The sequence below is a fragment of the Oryctolagus cuniculus genome, chromosome 2 (genome assembly GCF_964237555.1).
Source record: "Oryctolagus cuniculus chromosome 2, mOryCun1.1, whole genome shotgun sequence".
Lineage (NCBI taxonomy): Eukaryota > Metazoa > Chordata > Mammalia > Lagomorpha > Leporidae > Oryctolagus > Oryctolagus cuniculus.
In genome coordinates this window covers 127,316,535-127,337,834 of record NC_091433.1, presented here as the reverse complement: position 1 = coordinate 127,337,834, position 21,300 = coordinate 127,316,535, and the positions used below count along the sequence as shown (strand labels likewise).

The following is a 21,300-nucleotide window of genomic DNA, read 5'->3' as shown; positions in this document are numbered from 1 at the left end:
GGCACAGTCTTGCCTCTCTTCCTTCCCTGCCAACTTCCTCTCCCCATATGGGGGTCACCATCTTACTTGTAGCCCAAAGGAACTCTTCTATTTCTCCCTCTGCTTAACTCAACCTTAGTGCCGCCACAACATGCAATGTGCAGACATCAAAAGCCCATCATCACACAGGGGGCTGTTTCTCTATTCCAATCCTGGCAGGGTCTGGCAAACTCGCTCACTCACCTGCATAAATGGCCGTCATTTAGCCATCAAGATAGACATGACGCAAGAAAGCTTTTATGAAACATTCATTTTTTTATTCCACCCTAATATTGGCTCTTTAATCCTTATCTCCCATTTCCATTCTTTTCTTGGAAATCTAAACTCTTTTTTTAAAAAAAGTATTTTAAACCATGATTGTCTGAAGCATGAAGTCATACTAAAATTTTCTTCTCTCCAAAGTGGAGGGGGAGGGGAAGACAGACACTTTCTTACGCAGCATTTTCAAATCTGCATGTCAATATATATTTTTATAAACTATTTAAAATAAAAACCCTTCATCCTTTGAGGTTATCAACATTTTCTGGTTCACTGACACATCTCCCGTAATATAATAATTCTATTCATTTTCATGAATGAGGCGGGAACTATACTAAAAAAAATAGGATTTTGATCCCTGAGGTGCCAGTTAAAATGCTGAGGTTGCCATTGCAACACAAGATTTGCAAAATCAGCCTTAAATAATAAGCACGGAGCATGCTCTCTGAGTCAGAAGTGCCTCCACGCCCGGAGTCGCTTAGCAAACTGCATGTACCGGGTCACGTTCGCCCTGCTGGTCCCAGCCCTCAAGTCACGGCTGTCTTGCCTTTCGAAAAGGAATGACACACAGCGATGAAGACAGCCCAGATCTCCATTCGCATTGGTAGGGAGGGATTTTCAGCACCATTCCAACACCTGGAAAGGTTGAGGAACCCACGTGTGTGTGTGTGTGTGTGTGTGTGTGTGTTCACAGAGGAAGAGAATCTGCCCTCTCTGCTGAGAGGCCGGTGTGCTCCGGCGTCTCTGGGCCACCGGTGGGCGTCCAGCCCCGCTGCCCCGCAGCCCCGCAGCCCTAGTAGTAGCGGTTGAGGCTGCGGGCGCCGGGCGCCTCGGGCTGCCCGTTCATCCAGATCTCGCGGATGATGCGCTCGCGCTCCTCCAGCCGCTGCGCGCGCTCCAGCTCCTCCGCAGAGGTGAACACGTTCTTGTTCAACGTCCGCTCGAAGCGGCGGTGTCTCCGCACCGAGAGGTCAGACGCCGTGTCCTCGCTGCCGTCCTCGCTGTCACTGCTGTCGCTGCTGCTCTCTCGGTCCTGCAGGAACTTCCTCTGGGGACGCCGCTGGCAGTCTGTATGGCAGGAGATCCTCATCACCAGGGCGGCCAGGGTCAGGACCAGTCCGATGCACACGCCAGAGACGAAGTACAGGGCGGCTCGCTCAGGGTTTTCTGGGGAAGAAGGAAGCATTTAAGAGATGGCAGCTCCAAAGGCAGAAACCAAAAATGACCAGCTTGCCCCTGTCACCAGCCCAAAGCAGTGATGGCCACAAATACTGCTCTCCCGTGTGACAACTCCCAATACGATTACTGACAAGCAGCAAGTTGCTAAAGGGTAAAGGATATTTACTATTCTTTCAACTTGAACTTGGAAATTATTTCTCGATGAAGAGTAAAAGGCAGAAAACCTATAATTATTTAGCACCGGTGAGTATGTGAGTGAGCCACGGGGCTTCGGTGACATTTAACAGTCACATCTGTTGAAAGCCTCTTTTCATCCATTCCACCAACAGCAAAAACAACCAAAAACCAAAAAACTCTGTAATTTATTTGCACAATTCCCAGAACTATTTTTTAAAGATTTATTCATTTGAAAGTGAGAGTTACGAAGAGCAGGAGAGGGAGAGAGGGAGAGAGGGAGAGAGGGAGAGAGAGAGATCTTTAACCAGCGGTTTACTTTCCAAATCGCTCAATGGCCCAGGAGTGGGTCACACCAAATCCAGGAGCCAAGAGCTTCCTCTGGGTCTCCCACGTGGGTGCAGGGGCCCAAGGACTTGGGCCATCTTCCACTGCTTTCCCAGGCCATAGCAGAGAGTTGAATTGGAGGTAGAGCAGCCGGGACTAGAACCGGTTCTAATCCCAGTTGCTCCTCTTCCAGGCCAGCTCTCTGCTGTGGCCCTGGAGGGCAGTGGAGGATGGCCCAAGTGCTTGGGCCCTGCCCCCGCATGGGAGACCAGGAGGAAGCACCTGGCTCCTGGCTTCAGATCAGCACAGTTCTGGCCATGGCGGCCATTTGGGGGGTGAACCAATGGAAGGAAGGTCTTTCTGTCTCTCTGTCTCTCACCGTCTAACTCTGTCAAGTAAAAAATAAAATAATATATCACAAAGGGATCAGTAAATTTAGGAATATTCCTGACGAAATTTCCCAGTCAGTGTATTTAGCCTAACAGCATTTTTTGACTGCTGCATAGTTTTGTACATTTTATTAAAGTTTATTCATCTCCTTATATAAGTTATCTCCAGTTTTCCACAATTACAGCCAATGCTAAAGTCAGTGTCCTTTGTTCTGTGCACACCTCTTCAAGAACATGCAGGATAAATTTCTACAGGCTCCCTAGAATCGAACAGCATCAGAGAGCACAGGGGTTTTGAAGCTGGGGCATTCTAAATTGTATCCAATAAAAGTCTCAATCTAAACACAGCTTATTGAATCCATGTGTTAACAATCCCTTCTTCCCTCTGAAAACCCCAACAAAATGACAGTAATGTAAATAAAATAGACAAAAATTACAAAGAGAGAAGAAAAAAGCACAGTGGGTGAAATAGTCAACAAGCGGACGTCAGTGCAGTGAAGGAGTCTGAAACTGGATTCTGTCCAGCTGAAATGAAGCAGACAGAAGGCTGAGGGGGCACCAGCCCTGGGGAACCAACAGAGCAGGCCACAGACCCACCCCTGCTACACAGAAGGCAAGTACAAGCAGGAGGGAGCTCTGGGAACACACAGGCAAGCCGAAAGACTAAGGTCAGACGTGGGAGTCAGAAGGCTTTCCAGATAAGATAGTTTGGATGCAGGCAGATGGGATAAAATCGATTAGGTTTGTGAGCTGGGAGACCACGGTGCCTGTGTGATCTCATGCCTCTACCTGACCCCACCTGTATGCCCACCTGCCAATCAGACTACGTAGCCACTCCCTCTTTGGGGATAAATAGAAGGCCTGGAATACAGTGGGCCCTTCCCTTGTTGCTCTGTGCCTCCGGGTGCGAGGCCTGTAGCCTCTGCCCTGCCTCCGCTTTCCTGCCCTCATGCTCGTTCCACATGCTCCTGGCCTGCCCTCTGCCTGGTATGGACCCAACTTAGCTTCTAGACTTCTTTCTCCCCTAATCACAGCCCTTACCTTCCTGTGCATTTATCTCACTGAATAAAACCCTTAAAAACTTACCATGTTGTCTGGTCTATTTGAGCCAGTATTCAGAATTCTTCTCTGAATAAGTGTCAATAATCCATAGGATTATTAATATTGAAATTATTAATAAGCAGTTTCTGAGCCAAGAGTTGAAGGTTGAGGTGGGCTAGCCCTGTGAAGATCAGCAAGTGCAGGAAGTGTTCCAGCACAAAGTCTAAGAGGCTTGGATCAAATCTAACAAAAAAATGTTAAACTCTTTTCCATGGCAGTCCTTTAATTATTTAAAATCATCATATAGCTAGGCTTCAAAGAACACTGGTTGGTATTCTGACATTGCAGTCACTCTTTGGACATATTCCGGCAGAAAAAATGATAGAGCTGTAACCTCCCCTGATTCTAGTCATGCAGCCCTAAATCATTATCACCAACTCACAAAATTCTCATGCAGTGAGCTTGTTGTCAAGTCAACCCTGCAAGTCTTCAACAAAAAGGATGGCATAAGACTCATCCTCCCATTTTTAAAAATGATGACCCTTTAGGATTCTTTCTGATAACAAATATAAAAACTTCACTGTTTCAGCCTGGTTCTAGAATATTGAAATTATTTTATCATCTTAATAATGTCTTCTCAAGTCCCTAGAACCAACTATTAGCCACCCAAACCCACTTGTGTAACTCCATCAAAGAACAATACAGAAAGACTGAGTAGCAGGCTGACCTGCAACAAACTCCTGTTAGTGCTGTCGTCCCATCTACAGGGAGCCCAGTGATGTTCAGTGGCTGTGAGTCTCCCTCATCACCCTAGCACTGGACAACACATCTCGCTGTTTCCTTATCTCCTAGGGCTACTCAGCCTGACAGTGTGTACCTCCATCAGAGACAGCCCATTGTATTACCTACAGTCAGTTGCTAACACCTCACTGGATGCTTTCTGAAGACAAGAACTGGATCTAATTTAAATATTTCAAACCTACAGAACCTACGAAAAGTGCTTAAATCTGTTTCCAGTTTCACGCAATCCATCAATGACATCATTTTCTTTTTCTTTTTTTTCCCTTCTTCCTTCCTTTACCATCTCCTTTCCTCCTTTAATGGTTGACTTCAAAGAAACAAAGGCAGAAGCAAATGCAAGTGGTGTGACCTCCCTAGGGCAGATGATAAGTCTAAACGACCAAGCAAACAAACTGGAATCTGTGTGGTTGCAAAACCCATTCCCCCCTCATCAATTCCTACCATGGAGTCTGTATAAAGGCTCAGGTGCCATCCACCACACAGGCTATTGGGACAATCACCATATGCAAGACAGTGCTTGGTAAAGGCTTGTTTCTGGGTAAATGACAGGTATTTTTGTCATTTGCTTGTCCACTGGCATTCTGCTATGCCAGATACCATAGGCCCACAGAGGAGGTACCATCTCTCTCCTTGGGTTTACAGTTTCCCTGAGAAAATAATGACCAGGACAGTCCATGAACTGCACACCAATCTGCACTTGCCTAGGATTAAATCACGTCCACGTGGCTGCAATCAACACATATAAATACATAACAACAAGCCATGTGATGACAAGCTGAAGTGGTCCGAGTCTCACTTAGATTCTAGAGTACACTTAAGAAACTATTATGTACTCAGATACATGGGACATGTTTCAGGACAAAGAAAAGCCATGAACTTGGCCTCCCAAAATTGAGTTCAACTAAGGATTTGCTTTTCTTTCATAAAGTTTGGAGAAGGACTCTCTCTTTTATTAGTCAAATGACCCTCGGCCAATCTAACCCCACTGAACCTCTAAGTCTGACAGAAGCAGCAGCTGCACAACAAAACATAATGAGAACTGAGTGTGACTGAGTGAAGGAAGTGTGTGTGAGGCACCAATGGGGCCAAGAGAGTGCAGAACTGGTGAAGCCAGAGGGTCCAGGGACTGGAGAACTAAAACAGGCGAGAAACATTTAGCCCAGAGTGGTCTTTATAAAACCTAGATCCAGTCATGAGTCAAAATTCAAAAATCACAGGAGCAATGGATTTTGCTGTTTATCAAGATGAACCCTGTCCCAAGAGCCATGCCTTGGGGCTGTCTGCTTTGACCAGAGTTCCCTTTTGCTCTAAAACCATGTTATGCTTAACTCTACCCCAGTTGCTAACCAAAGTGATTTTCTGCCACCAGCTGTCACAGGCAGGAATAAGATCATTTCATTCAGAGACAGCCAGTCCCCAGGGAGCCAAGGGTTCTGCCTCTGTCCACACACTCATGGCCCCAGAAGGCCCTGGAGCCTGCCTCAGTATCGGTGGGTTTACAAGCACCTAAGCTTTACCTCTGTTTTGCTTTTCCTTAGATAAGCAGGCTCCACAGTAGGATTATGTGCCACCCAAAAGGCGAGCAGGCACTTAGGATTTTAAGAGAATTAATTTCCAAACCTTCAAGGGCCATTTCTTTGTTCTCACCTATGCTGGATCTGTCTGATGGGTACCTGTGGTGGAGGGACATTCTCACATGTTCTCCTTTGCTGCTCTGTGGCACTTCTCCTATTCCACCCACTCCACAGTTGCTCTTCCGCATATCACAAAAGCTAGACTCCCTCTCACATCCTGAATCTTGGTTCAGGGTGCTACCCCAGACTTCAAAAATGCTCAACAAGAAAAACAACTACTCAGAATACTGATGGCCATGTCACGAGGCAAAAGCTTCTAATGATTGCCTAATACATCCTCTTCCAAGTCAGTTTCCAATTCTTGGTTTTCAACAAAACCAAAGGAAGGCCTAATCAAGTTGTCAGCTGATAGACCATTCAAGAATAATTTCTGATGACAGATCACTCTGATTTTTGGCATAGAACACAAATTTAATTCAGAGACTTGAGTGATGTCATTAAGACAAAGCTCCTTTTGTTCTTTTCTATATACTTATATGAGAACAAAGTTTCTCAACATCCATGCCTATAAAAAATGAAGACCAGGAACAGGATTTTCACTGTACCAGGCCTCATTCCTACAGTAAGGGATACTTATCCTTGGATACTAAGCAGGGGGCGGGGGGGGGGGGGGGTATGACAATGGGGGAGCAGGGAAGGAGGCTCCTCTGTCTCTTGAAGGGATTCATTTCTTATGTAAATGAAACTTTAAAACTTGTTTACAAATTCTTTGCACCTTACAATCTCATCAAAATATACCTCACCGGGAACTCTTCTTCCTCTCAAACTTCTCAGTTGTTCCTCCCTCCCTCCCTCTCCCCTCCCTTTCTCTCTCCCCCCTCCCTCCCTCCCTCCCTCTCTCTCTCCCATTTACCCCCCTCTTCTGTTTCCTTTCTGCCTGAGGCTCCCTCCATCTCCCAGTGATCCATGCCTGAAGCGCAGGGTCCTCTTTGACTTTCTCTTCGGTGTCATTCTCTGAATTAATCAATCGTAGCGGTTCTCATGCCTCATCCACCCTCTGCATTCTCACTGCCATTTTCCCACACCTGAATTATTTCTGCAGCTTCCTGGATCAACAATTGGATTAAAGTTCCTCCCATTTCCAATGCATTTTGCACATGGATGTCAGTGCCACACTTTTGAATGTGACTCCTATTACGTGGTTTATTGCTATTTTTTAAATGGACTCTTAAGACTCTCAAAAACCTGTTTCCATTATGTCTCCCCAATCATGTTCCCCTAAACTCCCCCATAGAAGCCTTCACTCTAGACAAGCCAAGGGCTTCGTTGTCCTCTTCTGACCCACAAACATACACTCTTCATGTTCATTTCTGACTCCTTTGCTAGGATGCAAGAGTGTGGGTTACTCAGTGGATTTTTCCAATGGACAGTTCACTTGCAACTCTTAAAAATGACATGCCTTGAACTTCACACATATTTAATTACTTCTTTCGGCAGTATAAAATCTTCTAAAGGCTTTTTTTTTTAGAATTCTAGTAAGGATCACTTTATAATGAGTATAAAAATGTTCTACAGAAGGTTATCATGAAAAGTCTCCCGTTGGAAAATAAGAATTTAAAATCCTCCTCCATATGTTTGGTTTAGGGGGTATGGCTTTGAGTATAATGTTCCATGTGATCTAGCAAATACATATTTTGATTTATGGCTGTGGTTAGCTTTTTCCTTCTTGATGAAGCTAAAGAAACTGAGCCATTAATAATTACAGATTTTTCTAACTTAGAATGAAATGAACCAAAGACAGGGATGGGCCCATTTCCCATACAATACCAGCAGTGAGATGCTGGCCTTGCTCTCACAGAGAGGGGAAGCAACTTCACAAGAGTGAGCACCATCAGCCAGTGGAGCTAGTGTGATTGGAACTCCGTGGATGAGCCTCATCCTGGGGCTTTCTGCTACCCCGAAGCCTTGAAGAGAACTTGCCCAGGACGGGCTGTGGTTGAGAAGAATATAGCAATACCGTCTCTGCTCCAGTCCCTTCAACCCAATGAAAAACAATTCCCCAACCAAGAAGGAATCTGCTTGGATCCCAGAGTGGGGGAAATAGGACATGAATGTTCAGTGACATTTACTTTATCATCCAACTCACCCCATAAACCAAACCTTCCTCCATTAGTAAAATGGAAGAACTTAACCTAACCAATCCCTACGGACAGGCTAGAAATAAATCTGAAATAAAATAGAAATAAATAGGCTGCCTGTACAAAGCTTTAGAGAGCTCTAGTATCCACTAAGGCAGCAAACACAGCCCCATCTCCTCTGCAGCACGCATCTGGAGTTCCATAATTCTGTCTCTATTTCTTGGAGACTTGCCTATGTTCCCTACAAGTGTTTTCTGGTGATGAAGTTCCAGCATAATCCCCCTGGGCACACAGACCACTGAAATACAAGTCAAGACAAACCTGTAAATGCTGAACAGACATAGCAGAAGGGCTTTGGTTAGTCCCTTTACTTCCCAACTCCTTCCTGTAGCCTTTTCCCAACACTGGGATCTAAGAAGGTTTAAAGCTATGTACAGAGATACATACTGCATACGCAAAGCGACAGTGATACACAATCTCAGAGAACGAAGTGGGGATCAGAAAAGGAAGGAGGGAAAGAAGAAAGGGAAAGAGATAAAGCAGACAGACAGACAGAATGAGCTATCATTTACTGAATGCCTATGTTTGCCAGGGTCTGGAATACTTCTTCTATGCTGGTCATCTGTAATACCTTTACCCATGACCATAATTCAGCAGGTTAGCTAGTAGCTTCACCTTTGTTTAAAAGAATGATGTGCTGGCCAAGGTTGTGGCATAGTGGGTTAAGCAGCCATCTGGGATATGGCATCCCATATCAGAGCATTGTTCCAAATGCTGGCTACTCTGCTTCCAATCCAGCTTCCTGCTAATGTTCTAGGAAGGCAGTAGATGGTGGCCCAAGTACTTGGGTCCGGCCACTCATGTGGGAGACCTAGATGGAACTCCAAGCTCCTAGCTTCAGCCTGGCTCAGCTCTAGCCATTGTGGCCATTTGGGGAGTGAATCAGAGGATGAAAGATCTCTTTGTTTCTCTCTTTCTCTTTCTCTCTTTCTCTCTTTGTCTCTCTCTCTCTCTCTGTCTCTCTCTCTCTCTCTGCCTTTCAAATAAATAAATAAATCTTTAAAGAAAAAAAAAAAGGCCAGAGCTGAAATGAGGAGTCAAATGTAGGTCTGCCTGACACTCAATTCTTTGCTTCCACCAGGAGGGAAAATGATTCTTGAGGTTAAAATGCATACATTCAGACATCAAGTTGGCTTCCACATCCATGCTTACCTCACAACCCCTTCCCAATTCCATGGGCATAATGTTGAAAAGATAAATTCTGAACTCCATCTTAGAAACCTCTGGTCTCCCTCCAGCTTGGCGAATCCACCCCATCCTGCTCCCATACCAGAAAACAGCCTCTGTGACTCCTGGCATCTCAGGCATGGGTTCCCAGCAGGGCCCAGCAAAAGCAATCAGAAGGAGCACAGGAGTCCCTGTTTTGTCTCACTGGGTCCAGGTTGGTGACTCTGGGCTGATTTTCACAGCTGATAGAATACGTCTTGTGTCTTCATCATTTTGCTGCAAAAATCAAAGCTAGAGCTCTATGTCGGCTTTTTTCCCTTGTGTAATACTTTTTGCTCCAGGTCACTTCCTCTTGGCCAATGATCCACCCTAGTCTTGACCAAATCCAGACAGCTGTTAATTGCCCAGGAAGCAGAGTGGGGAGGGCTATTGTCGTTGTTTTCCCTTAATAAATAAAAATAAATGTATTGCTGTATCTTGCTTCCTGCAGGGTCATTGTTTTCATGAGCAGGAAGAGGCGTATGAGGAGGTCCTGGGCTAATTTCATTTGCACCCTCAGAGGTCAGATCATGCCCAGGAGATTCTTGACAGGAGGGGACGGCAACAGTGGCTCAGGCCAGCTCCACTATCTCCGTGCAAGTATAACCTTCTCCCTACCTGGGCTTCTACTTGGTCCCCAAGCTTTTAATCCTTCGAGTGGGAAGAGAGGGATGGGAACTGTGAAAAGAGGGAGTGTTCAGCAAAATGGCTTCTTTAAACCTTTAAAGCATTATGAGGAGGCCTTTTTAAAGAAATCTGCCTTCCTTTTAGGAAAGGGGAGGGAAGACCCCCACTTCCACTTCTGTCCTTCTGTCTCCTTCCATCCCTGACTCGTTCCTCTTCAGGAAGGAGAACTGGAGAATCTCCATCTCCACCAGACTGGCTCTGGTGTGTACGCTCCTTTGATTTTACTCCTTCATTTTCCTTGCCCTCACTCATCCCAGGCCACAAGGAAGCTTCCATCTCTCTACCCATCATCTGAATCCACCTGTTCTCTTTTCCTCCCCTGCAGAAGCCAACACCTGCGGTCTCCTAAGTGCCCAGGGAGTACAGACACTTCTCCAAGCAGCTCTTTCACTGCTGAAGTTGGTGCTGTAGTCTTTAAGTTTAAAGATTCATTTATTTTATTTGAAAGTCAGATTTACAGAGAGAGAAGGAGAGGCAGAGAGAGAGAGAGAGAGAGAGAGAGAGAGAGAGGTCTTCCATCTACTAGTTCACTCCCTAATTGGCCATAATGGCTGGAGCTGTGCAGATCCAAAGCCAGGAGCTAGGAGCTTCCTCTGGGTCTCCCATGTGGGTGCAGGGGCCCAAGAACTTGGGCCATCTTCTACTGCTTCCCCAGGCCATAGCAGAGAGCTGGCTCCAAAGTGGGGCAGCCAGGACTTGAACCAGCACCCATATGAGATGCCGGCACTGCAGGTGGTGGCTTTACCCACTACACCACAGCACCGGTCCCAGAACTGTATTCTGATGTTTTTCTGGACCTTTGAGTTTGGAAGGGAATAAAAGTGTGACTAATTAGTCCCTCTAATGCAGGAAGCACTTTATGAAGCTGTATCATAACCAGTTCTGTAAACGTAATCTTTCTCAGATGATAGTGAGATTTGAGGGCAGAATCCATGAGTTCTTTCAAAGTCTCAAGAGCATCCAGTATAGTACATGGCTCATGGTGTGGATCTCATGCATATTTGAGTTAAATCATGAATACATAATTTCTAAAAGTTCAGCAATGAATGTATTACATGTAGATATATATACATAAGTGGTATATGTACATCTGTATATATACAATGGTATAACAATAAAACAGTAGGGAACAGAAAAATATAAAAACACCATAATATCACAAACTGAATAGGAATATATCGTATTTAGTGTAGTTAAATGATTTTCTTCTGTTCTTTCTCTCTCATATAAATATATTCATTTATATTTACTTTATTATATAATTTGTATCTTTTTCTCAGGATATATACTTTGTACAATATAAATTGTGATTTATAGTCTCTATAATCCCCCCCAATCATGCTAAATAATGCAACATAGTATTCTATCCAGTGAATGTTCCACAGTTAACAAAATTAGTTTCCTGCCTTTGGTATTTAGGCTACTGAAAAAAAATCCTTAAAATAATTACGGAAGGGATATTTTTGTGCTTAAAACAATGTCCTTTTTTGATTGCTTGTCGGTTATTGCCTTACAGTGAAATCTGAGTAAAGGAATTTGTCCAATGCGATGTACCTTATTACAGATCTTGATACACACTGCCATGTGATTTTTAGAAGTGGTAAATTAATTTGTCTCACTATCAGCTGTGTACCAAAGTATCACTTTCACCAAACCCTCTTTCTCTAAATTCTCTGAACAGGGGATATTCCGATGGTTAAAAAATTTAGAGGCTGACACCGCAGCTCAATAGGATAATCCTCTGCCTGTGGCACTGGCACACCAGGTTCTAGTCCCGGTTGGGGCACCGGATTCTGTCCCGGTTGCCCCTCTTCCAGTCCAGCTCTCTGTTGTGGCCCGGGAGGGCATGGAGGATGGCCCAAGTCCTTGGGCCCTGTACCCGCATGGGAGACCAGGAGAAGCACCTGGCTCCTGGCTTCGGATCGGCGCGGTGCCCAGGCCGCAGCGGCCATTAGAGGGTGAACCAATGGTAAAGGAAGACCTTTCTCTCTCTCTCTCTCTCTCACTGTCCACTCTGCCTGTCAAATAAATAAATAAATAAAAATTTATACATTGTATAGGTCAGAATATAGTTAATTTATTCCGCAAAAATTAACTGTGGGTCTATAATGCCTTGAGTATAACTGAGAGAAGGATACAAAAGTTTTAAGTGTTCACTGGATTCACAGGATAAAGGGGAATAATAAAAACCAGAAACCACAAAGCTTTCTCCGATGGCCACAATCAACTGAGGTAGGGACACTCATGCTCTCTTACTACTGAGCGACCACCCCCCGGCATCCCGAGCTCATAGGGAACGTGATTCAAATTCTGGCCAAATAATATACAGTCAGCACAGCTATACATGCAGTTACACATTCAAAGAATATTGGTTGAAAGAAAAAAAATTAATGATCCCTCAAACCTTTTATATTGAAAAAAATTAAGTCAAAAGAAGAATGACAAATTAGGAAAAAATATTTTTAATATGTAACAGACAAAGGGCTAATATGCAAAGAGCATCTACAAAGGGCATTAAGAAAAAGATCAACAACCAATGAGGAAAATGGACAAAAGACATAAACAGTTCTTCTCAACAGATGAAAAGATGCTCACCTCACACAGGGATTGGCACACCATGGCTCAGAAGTCCAATCTGGCCAGCCACCTGATGTCGTAAATAAAATTTCACTGGACACAGCCAGGCTCATTCATTCATTTACTGTCCACATTTGCCTTCACTTTACAGTGCAAAGCTGACTCAAACACAGAGAGTAGCCTCATAATATTTACTCTCTGGCCCTCTAGGGAAAAAGTTTGCCACCTCCTGATCTAGAGAGACAGAAATTAAATCTCATTTAGATATCATTTTTTCTCTCGGGTTGACAAAAATCCAAAAGTTTGAAAAGCATCATTGCAGGAGATTCTCATACATTTTTAAGTTATGAAAAATTTATTTTATTTTATTTGAATGAAAGAAAAAGAGAGAGAGAGAATATCTTCTATCTGCTGGTTCACTCCCCAAATATCAACACCAGCCAAGGTCAGAAACCTGGAATCCAGTCTGGCTCTCCCTTATAGGTGACAGGGACACAAGTACGTGAGCCCATCAGTGCCTGCTGCCTCCCATGGTGTGACTCAGCCAGAAACTGGATTGGCGGCAGAGGCAACCAGGCACTCAAATAAAGATGCAGGCATCCCAGGCAGCGACTTAACAGCTGTGCCACTGGCCTGCACCTCATACATCTTACAAAGAGTAAATTGGTAAAATTTTAGATGACAAATTGATGATATTTTTCTTAATGTATATATACTTTGATCCAGCAACTTTGGAAATTTATTAAATAAATGCACTTGAACATGTATGCAATGGTCATACTGTGTCTCTGTGGGTTGTTCCATTTGAAGATCTGAACCATTTCTACTGGCTATCAGCAGAGGACTGGCTGTATTAAGAATGATCCATCTATACAATAAAACAATAAGTAGTTGCCTAAAAAGATGAGGAAGCTGTTTATATACTGATCTGAAATATCTCCATGATGTATTACAGTTCAGTGAAAACGTCAGAGGGAGAAACAGCCTGACCCTATGCATCCAATGGGGGAGGGAGAGATTGTATGCTCATATTTTCTTACATCTGCATACAGGACTCTGGAAGGACACACAGAAGCCTGATGATGGCTCAAGCATAGAAACTGGATGGAAGGGACAGCTCTGGGGTAAGTCTTCTTGCTAGGTCTTTTTATGTTATGTGGTCACTGAGGCATGTTCAGTCACTGATTTACTGAGTGCTCAATAGATGCCAGGCATGATTCTACATGCAGCCAACAAAACAGACATCGCTCTGCTCCTGGGAGCCTACATTGTGGTAAGGGAAACAGATCTAAACACACAAAGTATGCACAGTGCCAAATGCTGGTTTGGTGACAAGGAAGAGAAAAAAGGACAAATAGGAAGGAGGAAATGAAGGTCAAATGCATTGGTTGGGAGGAGGCAGACAGAGTGACTAGGACAAAACTCAGAGAAAGTAACTTTTAGGGAAAAACCAAAAGGAGTCAGAGGCATGTATTAAATATTCAAATCATTAAATTAAAATGAGTAATTATTCATTTGCTCTTGCTAACAACCCTGTTAGGAGTTATTAATGAGGTTATTATTATTAATGACATTGGTATCCTCATTGTAAAGATAATCGTATCTGGTCTCAATGGCTTACTTACTAATCATTAAAACAAGAAATGTTACCTGCTCCAATCCAAGTTCTAAGAAAGAGGAAAACAAAGCACATGTGCAGAGAACAGGGAGGAGCACCTGAGCAGGCTGGGGCAGCGCGGGGAGGAGATGATACCCAGAGGTTCTGAAGGGGGTGAGGCATTATGCAATCCAAGTCAGGGGAAGAATTCTTGAGAAAAAAACTGTGCAGAAGCGAAGAGGTGAGAAAAATCCTGGCAAGCGGTTTAGAATTCCTGGAGCAGAGATCTTGATCCCGGAAGGCTGTGACTAAGAACACAGAGAAGGAAAATTCAAATGCTAAAAGCCTTGATAAGCCACACAAGGAACTACAGACTGGGATGGCCCACCAAAGCCCCCTTTCTTCCTTGCTTGCCTCTACTCTACAGCAGGTTTCTCAACTGTGACACCACTGACATCTTGGACTGGATAATTCGTTCTTGTGGGAGGTTCATTTCTGCAATATAGGATGTTTCTCTACCCACCAGATGCCAGCAGCATCTCGCTATCCATATTGTGACAGTCAAAATATCTCCAGATGTTGCCAGAAGTACCCCTTGTAGGGAAAAATCACCCTTAGTATGAATGATTGGTCTAAAGACTGAAAAAGCTAAATGTCTCATTTTTCCAGCCTCTCTCACATCCCAGGGACATACATCAGGTCAATTAAATATGAGAGAAGTTCCACTGGAATTTCCTTCTATTTTCTCTTTTTGTTCTTAAATGACAGCATGAACAACAGCAGCTACTTTGTAGCTATGAGTTGACAAATGTAACAGAAAGGTTACAAAAATTTCAGAGATGTTGGCCTCGCATTTTCATTATATATATGAAATATATATATTTAATGTATACAATATGATATATTAACATGCATATACAGAGTGAATTAATTACTAAATCAAGTGAATTAACATATAAATCATCTTCTACAGTAATCTTTTTGCTTTTTGTGGTAACAACTGGACTCTACTTTCTTGCTAAATTTTTGGTAAAATACATTATTAACTACAGTCCTCATGCTGTACATTAGATCTTTAGACTTATTCAGCCTGCGTAACTACATGTACTGTTTGATCCACTTCTCCCCATTCCCTGCCTCTCTCCTCTACTGGCAATCACCATTCTCTTCTCTGTTTCTATGCATTCAACATTTTATTAGCTCCTACATGTAAGTGAGATCATGTAATATTTTTCTTCCTCCATCTCCACTGGGCATATAACCAAAGGAAATGAAATCAGTACCTCATAGAAAGATCAGCATTCCCATGTTCACTGCAACATTATTCACAATAGGCAAAATATGAAAACAACCTAAGACTCCACTGACAGGTAAATAAAATGAAAAATATAAAATGGAATAGTATTCATCCTTAAAGAAGGATACACCACCATTTATGACAACATGGATATACCTGGAGGACATTGTACTGAGTGAACTAAGCCAGGCAAGGAAGAAAAACACTGGTCCCTACTTTTTTGAGCAAAAGGAGTAACACTAACAACCAGCTAACTCCAGACTTCTTGCTATGTGCTTAGCTCACTTAGTGGAGGTTTTTTGTCATTTGCAGCGGAAAGCAATCCTAACTGTTAAGTCATACAAAGCTATTTGGATTTTATCCCAGAGATAATGAAGATTCACTGAGGAATTCTTAAAAATATTAAGAATTACATCATCACACCTGAATTCTCGAAAGACTGTACAGACTGTGAAACAAGCTTGGAAGCAGGAAGCCCGTGGAAAATTCCATTAGGGTGATGCAGGCCCCGGCGCGCTGGGGCTTGAATCAATTCAGTGATGGTGGGAAGCAAGTGAAGGCAATGCAGTTGAAAGGCCTCTAGAGGTGAGAGGAGTCAACCCAAAACCATTTGTGACAACAGCAGTGAAGAAGAGCATCAGTGGTTAAAACCGTACTTTCGGATTAGGTGATACTCTGGAGGGGCGCACAAGGAGTGTTAAAGAGAAGGACCCAATTCCATTCTAGGCCAAGTTGAATTGTAAATGCTTCTAGCACTTCCAAGTGGTAATTCTCAGGTCACTCAGATAGGTAGCTCAGGAAGTCAGCAGACGGGGGAGTGGTAATTGTCTAACAGACACATGATAGAATTCAAAATTTAATATTCCAATAAAATAACAATACTCACTATTAAGTAATATCAATAAATAGTAAAACACCTAAAATATAACTAAACAAAAGAACACACTCATAAAAATACAGGAGCACACACCCACACAATCCTGGCGTCCAGAAATAATTAGCAATAAAACATGGTTATGCATACACACATAATATACCCACATAAAGAGTATCATACTGTATGTGCTCTGTGATAAAGGGCTTTATTCACTTGATAGCATGTCAAAAACATCTATTTCAATTAATATTTAGGTTTTTTCATTTTTTCCTACTATAAACAGTTCTGTCATTAATTTTCTCCAAGGAAAATTTCTATTTACATCGTTATTTCCTTAGGAAAAATTCCTAGAAGTAGGATTTCTAGAGACACATACATAGAGAGCGCTCACATCTGCTGGTTCACTCCTCAAATGCTTGCAACAACGGATATTGGGCTGGGACCAAAGATGAGAAATGACACTGCAATTGGACATCCCTGTGAGCAGCAGGGATTCAAATATCTGTGCTGTCACCACTGCCTCCAGGGTCTGCACTGAGGCCAGAAGCAGAACTTGAACCAGGCACTGCAAGGCGGGATGCAGGCCTCTTGAGCGCCAAGCCAAACGTCCATCCCAGCATATGTGCTTCTGATGTTGCCAAATCATTCTTTAGAGAGTTTGGAGCAATTGGAATTACAATTCCATCAGTACTTTGTGCACATACTAATTTCCCCAAACTTTCTATAAAACCAGTTAGATATTTCATCATTGAAATCTTTGGGAATTTTATAAAATGAAAATGTTAATCTCATAGCTGCTTCCATTTTGCATTTGTTTGCTAGAATTTGAGTTAACGATGTTTTACTGGCAATTCGCATTTTTTTTACAAACTGCTCATTTCTGTCCTTTGTTATATTTTCTCTGGGGAAAAATTTATTGATTCGTAAGAGCTCTTTATATGTTATAAACTTTAACCTTTGTTCACTAATGGCAAACTAAGAAAAACTAAAGTTTGGCACTTGTCATTTACTTTTAGGGAACATAATGGTAAGTAGAGCTTTTAAATTATTGGCATACTCTAGGTTTGAAGTGGATGTTGTGAAAAATGGGAACAAGTTGTAACCAGAAAAAAACAGAAAGACTAAATCACTATGAGGAAGACTCAACTGAAATCATGAATTTTTCATGGATTAAATCTGCAAATTGCAGCAGTACTTGGTAAGTTAGGTGTAGAGGGAGAATGCGTCATCACCTTACCAGGTTTTCACATATTAACCCTGACTACAGAATCAGATAGTGAAACCAGTTCTTCCCCAAAGGAAATCTAATCAGCCATACAATATTCAGAGGCACCAGGCAAAACAAAACAAAGCGAACTATGAAAATAGGAAAAACTCATTCATGCAGCAGAGGAACAGTTTGGGCATTTAAACCACTGAGCGTTTACCACCAGGCAGTTTTAAACTAGCTCCTTTTATATGCACAGCATCTGTTCTCCAGAAATGATCCAGAGGAGAAAGCCAGCCATCTTCCTAAAACAGTACAACTGTGAACTAAGAAATAGACCAAGGCCAGACCCTCACAGGCTCACATCTCTTCTGTCTCTATCTGTCCACGAGATTATCAAACACCTCAGACATCCCCAGACACAAGACTCACACAGAGAGAGTGTGAGTAGGATTCAGTTAGAGTTAGCGGTTCATCTATTACTCTAACCAATTCACTGGATCTAGCAAATTTTACTTTAGCCACTCTACTTCCCATGTTCTTATAGTCTCCTTTTATCTAAGCCCATATTCAATGCAAAGATTCATTGTCAGTATTTAATTCTAGACCAAAGAGAGGGATGGAAAGGAGGCAGATTGAAAGGGACAAAAAACAGGGTCATGTACCCTTTCAGCCTTGACAAGATCACAAGACACACAGCAAACACTAGGCCATTCAATGAATTACCACATTCAGTGGTCACAACTGAGGGTCATGCTGGCCAAAATGGAAAACTGCCAAGCACGTCCTGTGCCCAGCAGAACGCCAAAGTCCAGCATTCTGTTCACTCACATGCAAGAGGTTTGCTTTTCTTGCTGTTTGATTTATTTTCATTTCATTTCATATTTTAAAGGCAAAGAGACAGAGAAGAGAGATCTTCCATCTATTAGTTCACTCCCTCAGTACCTACAAGGCCAACCAAGAGCCCAGAACTCAACCAAGTCTACCATGCGGGTGACAGGGATGTAAGTATTGGAGCCATCACCTGCTGCCCCCCAGGGTATGCATTAGCAGAAAGTTGGATGAACAGCAAAGTAGAGAAGACTTGAACCAGGTACTCCGAGATGGGATGCAGGTTGCCCAAATGACATCACCAAATGCTCAGCCCTAAGATATTTCCTGCAGCAGCTAATTTTCAGGTGTTTTTTGTGGTCTTGGAAAGTCAAGAGCCTCTCTTTTACCCCCACTTCATTTTGGGGGTATCTTCATCATACATTTCAAAGATCTTCACTGGGGCCAGTGCTATGGCACAGTGGGTTAAAGCCCTGGCCTGAAGCGCCAGCATTCCATATGGGTGCCGGTTCTAGTCCCGGCTGCTCCTCTTCCAATCCAGCTCTCTGCTATGGCTTGGGATAGCAGTAGAAGATGGCCCAAGTCCCTGGGCCCCTGCACCTGTGTGGGAGACCTGGAAGAAGCTCCTGGCTCCTGGCTCCTGGCTCCAGATTGGCGCAGCTCTGGCTGTTGCAGCCATCTGGGGAGTGAACCAGCAGATGGAAGACCACTCTCTTTGTCTCTACCTCTCTCTGTAATTCTTTCAAATAAATAAAATAAATGTTACAAAAAAAAAAAAAGAGAGTCGATCTTCACTCATTCAATTGCTTGTGAACACATGATGTCAGAGTTTCAAACATCTCTTTTCCAGCTCCAGTGTCCTTTCTATCTATTTCAGCCTCAGAGAAAGAGCAAAGATGAAATTCCTTTGATATGTGAGTACCTGGGCAAGGAGGCCCTAGGCTCTGGATTTCCTCAAACAGGGTGAGGAGCTGACCAATGATCTGAGCCTTTGCTGATCCAAGAAGGCACGAACCTGATCTTGTCCACTGCACATGAACCTGCCAGGTAAGGCCAGCCAGTTAAGCGCTGAGAAGCCCTCCTTTTTGAAATCAGGTGACACACCATCCACGGCCCCCTCCAAAGAGAAGGCACGAGCTGCCTTTAGCCTCAAGCCTTCAAATAGAAATGTCAGGTTATGCGTCTTAACTCTGAGGTCACCACATATCAACACTGGCTAGAGAAATACAAAATAAAACCACTCCTTGTGCACAGGAAATCTAATCAGAACCTCAGTCACTTCCTTTTCATATGACAGGCCCAGACATCAGACAAAACAAAACAACAGCAAACTATCAAAAAATTGAAAGCTCAGTCAAGCAGCAAAGGAACAGTTTGGTCACTCAAACCACCAAGCATTTCCAGGTATGTTCAAGTGGTCCCTTTCTTATGAACAACATTGGTTCTTAGGAGATGATCTGGAGAAGAAAGTCATCTTTCTAAAGAGTACAACATATCCAGGGAAGGGACAAATATCAGACTCTCCCAGACTCACATACCTTCTGTCTCCACTGCTCCCAGAAGGCTACCAGACACCCCAGAGGGTCCCCCAGACAACACACACACACACACACACACACACACACGCAAACGGTATGGGGTTGAGAACTGCGCAGAAATAACCAGCCCCGGCCGGCGCCGCGGCTCACTAGGCTAATCCTCCACCTTGCGGCGCCCGCACACCGGGTTCTAGTCCAGGTCGGGGCGCCGGATTCTGTCCCGGTTGCCCCTCTTCCAGGCCAGCTCTCTGCTGTGGCCAGGGAGTGCAGTGGAAGATGGCCTGAGTCCTTGGGCCCTGCACCCACATGGGAGACCAGGAGAAGCACCTGGCTCTTGCCATGGGATCAGCGCGGAGCGCCGGCCGCAGCACGCCGACCGCGGCGGCTATTGGAGGGTGAACCAACAGCAAAAGGAAGACCTTTCTCTCTGTCTCTCTCTCTCTCACTGCCCACTCTGCCTGTCAAAAAAATAAATTAAAAAAATAAATAAATTAAAAAAATTAAAAAAAAAAAAAGAAAGAAAGAACCAGCCCCTTCCCTCCTCCAGTTAACAAACGATGACAGAAGCCAACAGTAGCCCCAGGCTAATTCACTTACTCACTGAGCCCAAAGGAAACCAAACCTTTTCAGCAAGATAAAGTTCTTAGAATTCTGCATCTGCCAAATGAGAGGCTGCCAAGCTTATCTCCCAAGCAGAGGAAGGTTCCTCTCAAAACTCAGCAAGGCAAAGCGTGGCTAGGATAACACAGTGTCTGTCCTAGCACAAGGCCGGAGACGGCCACCCAGGAGACAGCTCATGGCGACGGACACCAGGCACCTACCTGAGACAAACGAATAGGTGGCAAGGATGTTGCTGAGCAGAGCCATCTCCACGTGCTCTGAGGTCGCCGGCTCTGTGCTGGGGCTGACGGGCAGCTTCATGGGGCATCCAGAGGAGCCCTCCTGTGATGCTTGGGCTCAATCAACACGGCCACTCTCCCCCTCTTCTCTTCTGTTTGGGCACACAAAGTGAGGATGAGACACATTTTGCTTTCTCAAGGCTGTAATCCAGGTAGCTGAGGCTTAAGAACAAAAGGCCAAGTTCTCAAGTGCCAGCCAACTTTCCCAGCCAGGGGAACCCGAAGATCTGAGGTTTTGTCCCCTTTGCTAATTGAGCTTCTTGACTTTCAAGGAAGTAGCAGCTCCTTCCATCTGTTTTCCCTAGCCTTTCTCCTCTCCCTTCCCCATCTTTTCCCAGCTCCCCACTGCAATGCCTCCCTTACTTTACCTGGTACTCCCTGGTCCACCTGCAAGGCATTGGAGCCCACTGGGTTCAAATCTTCACCATCTTAATCACTGGGTTTCAACACTAAGCCACGGTCCTCTCCTCTCCTTTCCCTGGAGCCTACACTGAGGGCAGTTGTGTACCTTGATCAGGTTGCCTCATCCCTAAGGTCACCAAATGTGCGTCCTTGGCAATGAATCAGAGCTGCCTATCCCGGAACTGCTAACATAGCCAGAAGA

At 43.9% G+C, this 21,300-nt stretch overlaps 1 protein-coding gene and 1 long non-coding RNA gene across 8 annotated transcripts in view; both read right to left on the bottom strand.

The window, feature by feature from the left end:
- Positions 1-274: 274 nt before the first annotated feature.
- EVA1A (eva-1 homolog A, regulator of programmed cell death) overlaps positions 275-21,300 on the bottom strand; it is a 62,523-nt gene continuing 41,497 nt past the window's right edge. For 5 of the 7 annotated variants that reach the window (XM_051842730.2, XM_008254192.4, XM_051842732.2 and 2 more), the window contains 2 exons: positions 20,619-20,788; positions 275-1,464 (listed from right to left, as the gene is read on the bottom strand). In XM_051842730.2, the coding sequence (XP_051698690.1) occupies positions 1,091-1,464; positions 20,619-20,718 (474 nt within the window). In that variant the 5' untranslated portion in view covers positions 20,719-20,788 and the 3' untranslated portion in view covers positions 275-1,090. Of the gene's footprint in view, positions 1,465-20,618; positions 20,789-21,064; positions 21,280-21,300 lie in introns of those variants that run through there. The other 2 variants (XM_002709701.5, XM_017340495.3) reach the window with 2 other exon arrangements.
- Positions 12,469-20,606, bottom strand: LOC138848576 (uncharacterized). Its single transcript, XR_011386515.1, has 2 exons — positions 15,768-20,606; positions 12,469-14,355 (listed from the first exon to the last, which is right to left on the bottom strand). It is a non-coding gene; the product is annotated as an uncharacterized lncRNA (long non-coding RNA).